At 46.8% G+C, this 8,671-nt stretch overlaps 1 protein-coding gene across 1 annotated transcript; it reads right to left on the bottom strand.

Annotated features, from left to right (window-relative positions):
- Nucleotides 1–920: 920 nt before the first annotated feature.
- LOC148161763 (cryptic protein-like) lies at nt 921–8,299 on the bottom strand. Its single transcript, XM_088020578.1, has 6 exons — nt 8,277–8,299; nt 7,911–7,963; nt 7,650–7,823; nt 6,790–6,904; nt 6,448–6,557; nt 921–1,042 (listed from the first exon to the last, which is right to left on the bottom strand). The coding sequence occupies exons 1-6, from the start codon at nt 8,297–8,299 to the stop codon at nt 921–923; spliced, it is 597 nt and encodes a 198-aa protein (XP_087876704.1).
- Between the last annotated feature and the right edge of the window lie 372 nt (nt 8,300–8,671).

Below are 8,671 nucleotides of genomic sequence, written 5' to 3'. Positions count from 1 at the left end.
CAAGGCGCATCACGTGCATGGACAAGTTTGAGTCTGGAACAAGACTCGGTGGCTGGCCTACTGCAAGGAAGCTGTGCTTGCCTGGTGGGCTAGTAGATGGCTGGACTCCAAGATTGGAGGGCTAGCCTAGAGCCTGAGGCTGTAACCTCTTTGTGCTAATTCTCCCTCTGCCTTGCCTTGAGAATGGGCTCTGCTGTGTACAATCTTCTCCTTTTAAGGAGATGGTGATAATCCCAGTAAGTGCTAATTGCCCTGAAAAGGGTGTCACAAGGGCACTGGTTAGTAGAGGAAGCTGCAGAAAAGGAGGTGGGCTGACTGGCTGTCAGACTCAGGTCTTGGCTCCCTCCTTCCCACCCTCCCTCCCCTCTCTTGCCTTCCTTATCCATGAAGCTTTTCTGAAGCTGCAGCTCTGCTTGACCCGGAGCACAGCCCATGTGGGCCCGTGTTTACCTCCCGAGGACTCAGAGAGTGATGCGGGAGACAAACAGTGCCCAAATGCGCGACATGACGTGTTGCCACAGCCATGGTGCATCTATGTGTGTGGAGGGGATGAAGGGGTGCTCGAGGAAGAGTTGTCATCTGCGAGGGGCCATGTGCTCAGTTTACTCTGAAATCATCAGAGAATTTAGGGTTGAATAGGCCCCAGCACAAGTGTTTACTCATGGTGTCTAAGTCACAGACCTTCAAATAAGGCTTAGGGAAGCGAGACAGTCTTCCACGGAAATATTTATTAAACAATGAAAATATTCATCGAATGCGTCAGTTGATAGGAGATGAGACAAACCTATTCCCTACAACGCAGAAAATGAGAGGCTGCCCAAGTCCCGGCTTTCCCAGAGAGGACCATGCTAGCTCAGGCTGCGCGGGGATGCCAAGGCTCTGCCGATGTGGAACTGGGGGTTCGGTCCTCTAGGGTCTGGTCAGCAGTCTCCCTCTTCCCTGAGGAGGCTTTGGAAGAACAAGCACGGAAGAAGGAAGAGAACACTCAGCATGCGTTGTGCACTCAGTCCACTGGAGCGTGCGGCGACAAAATCTTCCAGGTCTGAAAAAATAATCCAGGTGAGAAAGGGGTCAGCCCATACTGAGCTTCAGTGTTGACTCTCCGTGGTGGAAGGAAACAGGCTGCCCACAGGAAAGGATTAAGGCCCTGCTGGCAGTCATTTCTTGGATAGAAACTCACAGGATCCTGCTTTAGTCAGCTTTGGTTAGACCAAGTCAGCCTTGCCCGCGGGGGTCCACAAATTGGGACTGTGAGTGCCATATGGTGTCCCTCTCGGGAGGCCCATGGTCACCCACTGAGCTCAGAGAGACAATATTAGAACTTCCACTATACATTTATAGAAAATGTAAAACTAAGCCTTACAATATTTACTGTACTTCTTAGAATCTACTGAATCAATTGTTCTATGGCCATTAACTCACCTCCTACCAAAAAGGAAACTCTGCCTCCAGGGGATGACTTACTGTGACCTAGGATTTGTATCACATCCTTATCAAAAGGCCTTTTTTAGACTTGGTCAAACACAGCACAGATTTTTATCGTGTGTATTAGTCCTGTGCAAATGTGAGAAAGAAGATGTAAGTAAAATTAAGTCTGCACCTGCTCTGCATGACCACTGTCTCACACCACTGAATGCGGAACATACTCAAGTATTTTTACTGGAGGGGAGTGGGAAATTAAAACAGATAAAAGGATGAAGACCACCCTGAATGAGGAGAACGCCATATTTCAACGTGGGGTCCAGAACCAGCATTCCTAAAACTCTCCAATTTGCAGATACCTCTGGGAGCCAGACGCCTTCCTCTCCTGCCATGACACCCAGAGAATCTTACCCATTGCAATGGCACCTAGCGTGGGAGACTGTCCCTGGAGGGCAGGACAAAGGGTCTCTCTCTCTCCCACACAGCATGTTGTTGCTGGCTGGGGCCATGACCCTGGAGGGCCACCTCTCCCATAGGCCGAATAGGCTGGTTCTGGCCCTATGATGGTTGTTTCCTTGTTTGGGTTGGTTGGTGTCAGACATACCGTTTTTAAAACTGAGTTGGAAGCATGAGGTGAGGCTTGAGCTGACCCCAACCTGACATTCACATTCCCTGTTTACCTCTGAAGGCACTTGAGTTTGCTACTTCACCCTGTCAGTACTTAGACTCTAAATTTTGGAACACTAAACTGGTTCTTGAAGCTAATGAAGTACTTAATTTTGGGGGGCTAACCACCCCATGGTATAATGAGTTTTTGGCCTGGCTCAACACTAAGCTTCCTGTCTGCTGGAAGCCTGTTTTTTGTTTGTTGTTTTTTTTTTTTTAACCATAATTAACTTAATGCCCCTCAATTAGTGGATATTGTTCACAAACTATAAAACACATTTCAGGAAACTTGCATATAATGTTAGATTATGAAATAATTTTTGAAACCTCACTATATTGACTTGAACACTGCTAATGGGGATGAGAATAAAATAATAATTATTTTGTGCATCATATATAACAGGTGAAGTCCTTTTCATCTTAACAAATCAATGGGGTAAATATTCAGCTCTAATTTTGCAGTTGAAGAGACTGAAACACAAGCAAGTTATTCAACCTTTCATCAAAATCATAAGGATTATAACAAGTATTTTGGGGGATTTGAACAAGTATTTTGGAGGGATTTTTCCAATGCTTTTTCTATTATCCTACACTGTCTCTTTAAATGCAAAATTAACAAATGTAAATGAAGAAAATAGTAGAGGTAATGAGAGTTGCCTGCCTCAAGCATATCGTTTAGAATACTCAAAATGGTTTCTTTTGAAAGCAATCTAATAATAGGTAAGGGCTTATATGGTGTTTCTTCTTTGGAGCTGTATTTGGAACTAACTGGTCAAAGACAATCCGTTCAATATTTATTGAGAATATTATTCACAAAACACCATTTACAACATGTAACAGGAAAATGACAAAATAGCTCACAGCAACAAACAAGATTATTTGGCATTCAGTTTATCCTTCAACATCTCTGTGAGAGGGTAGAGGGCAGGTTGAGAAACTAATAGCGTTCTTCTGAATCAGAATGGAAAACCATGCCCTTGAAAAGACATTCTATTTGGCATTGAGAAAGCCTGTCATTCTTGGACCCACAGAGCATCAGGTCAAGAAGGACCTTAGGAGGTCCCATGGCCTTCAGGTCCCTGGAGGTGCTGGTGGGTCATGATTTTGTAGTATGATGTTATCTACTGGCGACTCACCCATTCACAGGTATCCTTGATTCACCTCTTTTCCTTATATTATGAACATAATTTTCCATTCTATCTTCCATATGTTCTTCAAAATCCTCATAACACCCCGTTAAAGGATTTACAACACCTATAGATTTAGAATATGGCCCTATTTTCAATATTCAAAATAACACTATCAAAAATATCTTTAGTTTGTATTGATAATTATTCCTATAGGAAGAGTACAGAAATGGCACAGTAGTTGAGATTCACATTCTGAACCTTATGCACCGTTGGTGGGAATGTAAACTGGTGCAGCCACTCTGGAAACAGGTACGGGGGTTTTCAAAAAATTATTAATAGAACTCCGCATGATCCAGCAATTCCCTCTCTGGGCATTTATCCAAAGGAAATAAACATACTAACTCAAAAATATATATGCACCTTTGTGTTCACTGCATATTTTTTACAATAGCCAAAACATGGAAGCAACCTAAGTGAACACTGATGGATGAATGGACAAAGAACATATATGATATAAATAAAATGAATGTGACATAAGTGTGGATAAAAGAAAATATATGATAGATAACACAAACACACACAATGGAATATTTGTCAGCCACATAAAAGAAGGAAATCTTGCCATTTGTGACAACACGGATGGACCTTGAGGGCGTTCTGCTAAATTAAATAGATGGAACAGAGAAAGACAAATACCATAAGCTTCACATCTGGAATCTTAAGTAAAAACAACACAACTCACAGATACAAGAAGTTTGGTGACTGCCGAAGGTGAGGGTTGGTAGGTGGGCAAAGTGGGTGAAGATCCAAGATCAAAAGGTACAAATTTCCAGTTTCAAAATAAATAACTCATGGGGATGTAATGTACAGCATGTTGACTAAAGTTAATAAATCTATATTTGAAAGTTAGTAAGATTGTAGATCTTAAAAGTTCTCATCACGAGAAAGAAAACCATAACTATGGAAGGTGATGGATATTAACTAGACTTAGTGTGGTGATCATTTCACAACGTACAGAAATGCCGAGTCATTATGTTATACACCTGAAACTAATATGCTGTTATATGTAGATTATATCGCAATTAAAAAAAGTGTTTGATGTACTTCAGGGATGTCCTCATGTAGAGCATAAATGGTAGCCATTTTATTCAGAGTAATATTCTTACTATTCATAGAATAATATTAATTATATCAATATGCTATGGTATGTTCCTTGGCAGTATTTTTAAATAATTAAATGTTATAAAATGTATTATTTCTCAATTTGACAATTAGCCTTTTGTGATTATCTCTTAAAGAAACATCAGATCCTGTTTATTAGCGGTAGGCGTTAACTCCTCTAAGCCTCGGTTTCCTCAAATATAAAAAGTACGATAATACCTATTTCATGGGCTTAAGAGAATCAAACGGGATAAGGTGGAGACAGGGCCTGAACTATACTGAGAGCCATCATCATTCTCATCACCATCCCTCCTGTCATCATAACCTCCGTCAGCAAGCCAGCAGGGTCATCCGCCCTGAGGAAGGAAGGTCCAACAGTACAAAAGTGCTCCTGTCCTCTCGGCACCTGACAAATTACTGTGAAACATGACTATTTTGTTTAGCTGTGATGAGCAGAAGTCACATGGAGGAGCCACTGTCCCAGTCCTTGGCAGACAGCAGTCCCAGCCTTGGAGGTCTCCAAGGATAGAAAACAGTAAGCAGAGGGTCTGGAATCTGGTCCCTGCCCTGTTGCTTCTGAACCCAAGCTGGCCTTGCACAGGAGACTGCAAATGCCCACAGCTAGCCCCGGCCCCACATTCCTGCTGGGAGCGCCAAGGGCATGTAGGAAATGACTTCACCTGTAGGACCACACAGGTGCCACTTGCCATCCCGATGCCTGTTCCCTAACTTGTGTCCTTCTTTTTCTGAGCCACAAAAGGAGCAGCCAGTGAATCAGGGGCATAAGCCCGGCAAACAGAAGGAGCAGGGTGCTTTGGGAAACCCGGTGGGCAGGAGACAGGGAGGACAACCCGCAACATCGTGCAATGCTGTACTATCATCTCTCTCTCCCTACTGGCACTGGCCACACCACGCACAGCTGCATGAGAAGGGAGGGGCAGGAAGGGGGGGTTGATGGGCTGTACCTTCATTTAGCATCTCTTGACAGCTCATCCTCCCCAAGGTTGCAGCACAGGGAGGGAGGGGCAGGAAGGTGGGCTGGAAGCTGAGCAGTCATTAAGTGCGCTCCTCCACTACTGGGCCCACCAGGAAGGCAGGGGCAGGAGGCTGGATTGGAGGGTCCACCCCCAGTAGTGGTGCCCCTCCCCTGCAGTCCTGACAGTGGACAAAGGGGTGGGGGGTGCTGTTGAAGGGCTGTGATATCAGGAAGTACATCCCCTTCAACTGTGGGATTTGGCCAGGGTCGAAGAAGGTGGACGGAGGAACAGAAAAGGGGGTCTGGGAGCTTTGACTGCTCACTGCACAGCCAAGGCCCCCAGGGCTGATGAAGAGGCTGAAGGGATGTGCCTTCATTCACTGTGCTTCTCACTGGAGTCCAGGCAGAGCATGCTGAAGAGGGGAAAGGGTGCAGGATGTGGGATGGAAAGACTGTGCTTCCTTTTCCTAAGTCTGTTTTCTGACCCAGGAAATTCATGTTCCTGAGTTTAACAAGGGAAACATGTGCCTTGAGTTTGCTCCCTGCTCAGAATTCTCACAAATGAGTGTTCACCCCATGTGTTCTCCACACCCTCCTGGCTTTTCCTATGCCTGGCAGGTCTGAGGGTGGTTACAAGGTGCCTTCCTTCTCTGGGAGCACTGCCTGGTTGGCTCTAAAGGGCGGCGCCTGGCCATCCACGCCTGTCCCTGTCCTGCTCCAGTGCCCTCCTCATTTCAAAGTTAAGGAGACGGTGTTGGCGTGGTGTCACTGGAGATTGAGTGGGCAACCTCTCTGCCAGGCTGGCTCTGCTTACCAGCTGCTGTGCTCCCCAAAGTCTGCTCACTCAAAGGCCACTGTTTGGAAAACACATTTAAACCCAGCAATCGGGGCAGAGTAAACTTAGGAATCACTCTAAATAATAATGATAACATGCTATGTGATTCACAACCAGTGTGACTTTCCTAAGTGATCAATCAACCCAGCTTCTCATTTCTGTGTCGCCTGGCATAGCTACATCTCTGCGGATTGGAAGGTACCAAGGAGCAATGCCCGGCGTGCGGGGACTGTGTGCTCAGGACGCGATCCTCTTACCGCAGCTGCCGGGCGTCTGCTGGGGGAGACAGTGCAGAGCTGCGAACACACACCTGCAAAGGCGGCAGCGGTGGAGGGTCCAGGCTCCGTGCATCAGGGCGCCGCATTCCCTGAGCGGACAGAGAGGCACCATCGGCGGGATCGCCCCGCCCGGCCCCCCGCCCTTCGTGTCCGCTCCCCTCCACGCCCCGCCCCGCCCCGCGCGTGCTCAGCGCCTGCGCCCATCCACTCTCCTCCCCCAACCTCTACCCCGGCGCCCCCCGCCGCGCCCGCTCCCCTCCACAAGGTCAAGCGCCCCTTCTCCCCCCGGCCAACTCTCAGCCCGCTCCCGCAGGCGCGCACCTCTGCCTCTGGTCGTGCTCGCAATAACGGCCGGTGAAGTGGGCGGGGCATACGCAGAAGCTGCCCAGGACGCAGGTGCCGCCATTCCTGCAGCAGCGCAGCGGCGGGGGCGCGCCTGTTGGGGGGACCTCTGGGTGTTGGCGCCGGCTGCCTCCTGGCCCTTCGCGGGAGACTCCCCCCGAGAGGGCCACATGAGCCTCCCCGGAGAGGCCCTAAAGTTTACCTCCCTGCCCATGTGTGTTTGCTCAGGTAAACCCTACTTGTTAATTTAAGGATTCAAAACAAACTGCCAGGGGTCCTGGAGGGTCAGGATCTGGCTCAAGGACCCTGCAAGTCAGATTTTCTCTCTTCCTTCCATTCATATGTTAAAGTCAGGCTGTGACTTTCCTGGACAGTGATTAAAACCAGGCCTTCAGGGCAGGGACCACCCACAGGTTTTGAGGACTACAGAAAACCCTCCCAACCCCTTGTCCCTGCCAGAGGAACATGACACCACCACCCCCCCCCCCAAGCCAGAGACGTGGGGTCTGGAGCCTGAGAGTCTGCAATAAGCCAATCAAGGGTCCGCTTTTCACTTCGGGTGCAATAGTTGCTTGAATATCTTTAAATCACACTCCTCTAGACCTGAGCAAATGCAACCTCATACCAATGAAAGGGCACAACTTGTTTTCACAGCAGAGGAGCACCTCACTCGGACATACTTTTCACTTTATAGTATATCATCATGTGAAGATGATAAAATGAGCTCTGTTGGGGCTTTCATTTTATCCTTAATGTATTCCAAGTTGTTCTCCGATCCTAAACTGGGAGGCCAGTGACGGAGATGACCACAAAGCTTTTCGGGGGACAAGGCGACTTACCACCTTGGAAAGCCCTGAGGTAGGGACTTGAATCCTGGGGCCGCCAGCCATCCGTGCTTCCATTCCCCTCTCCAAAATTATTCAGCATCCAGTTGAGTGTTTTCTGCTGGAGCTTCTGTGCTGTAGCATTGTTGATTTCTTCTCTGTTACCCTTATGTTTCTCTCCTTGATAACCTTTTGAAAACATTGAAAGTATGAGACTGATGATGACTAAACAATAAATATACAATAAAAAGGGAGTATAAATAAAATGCTTCTTACTGTTGTCTCCCAAGTGGATGATGTGTAATGCCAAACTGACAAAAAACAGAAGCCTAGAATGTTTAAAGAAAAATTTTGAAGTTTAAAATATTAAAAGTAAAAGTAGAAATGTACATATGCTTAAAATGTAAAGCAATCATATATAAACATAAGTATATACAATATGTAATGTATAATAAATATTATGCCATCATTTTGTAACTTGTAGATGTAACTTAATTAATGTTGTCGTGACTTAGATTTTGAGACCAAGGAAGTGTGCATGTCCCTTAATGAGAAGGAACATTTGTGCATGCACTGCAGTTTATTCTGGAGGCTTTTGAATGCCCCTCTTGGCCCTCAGATCTGGATGATGTGTGTCCTTACCTAACAGGGTGTCTCTGGGTCATTTCCCGCTGACGCGTCTGGTGTAAGCGTCTCTTTCTCTCTTCAGTACATTGAAGATCAATTTCCAAGGAAGTGGAGATCTGTTTCCAAGGAAGTCGAGTCTTACCACGTTTTGTATTTGAAGGGATCTTTACTCCAGGTCCTGGAATAACTGCATTAGGACATAAGACGGATAGGGAAAGAAGATATAGATCTTTCCTACCATTCTCTAGGCCGTGAGAAACAGCAGTGAGATCTCTGCGTTCTGCTGTGGAAGCCCATGAGGCAGTGAGCTGCTGTGACAGGCAGGGCCCATGCTGAGCCTCCAGGACTGTCCCCTCAATGAGACCTGGTGGGGGTGGGGTGGGGGCTGGAGACTTGGGGCTGATTCTGTC

This window comes from Eumetopias jubatus, unplaced genomic scaffold (assembly GCF_037043125.1).
Source record: "Eumetopias jubatus isolate StellerSeaLion01/CBP00866 unplaced genomic scaffold, mEumJub1_p1.0 scaffold_74, whole genome shotgun sequence".
Classification (NCBI taxonomy): Eukaryota; Metazoa; Chordata; class Mammalia; order Carnivora; family Otariidae; genus Eumetopias; species Eumetopias jubatus.
Note: the sequence above shows the minus strand (reverse complement) of the source record. Positions and strands in the feature narration are given on the sequence as shown.

Coding starts and splice junctions, on each gene's coding strand:
- LOC148161763 (XM_088020578.1), bottom strand. CDS start 8,299: ATGACCCAGAGACACCCTGTTAG. Junction 7,824..7,910: donor CATCCACTTGGGAGACAACA/GTAAGAAGCATT, acceptor TGTTTTCAAAAG/GTTATCAAGGAGAGAAACAT. Junction 6,905..7,649: donor CCTCAGGGCTTTCCAAGGTG/GTAAGTCGCCTT, acceptor TCCCCCCAACAG/GCGCGCCCCCGCCGCTGCGC.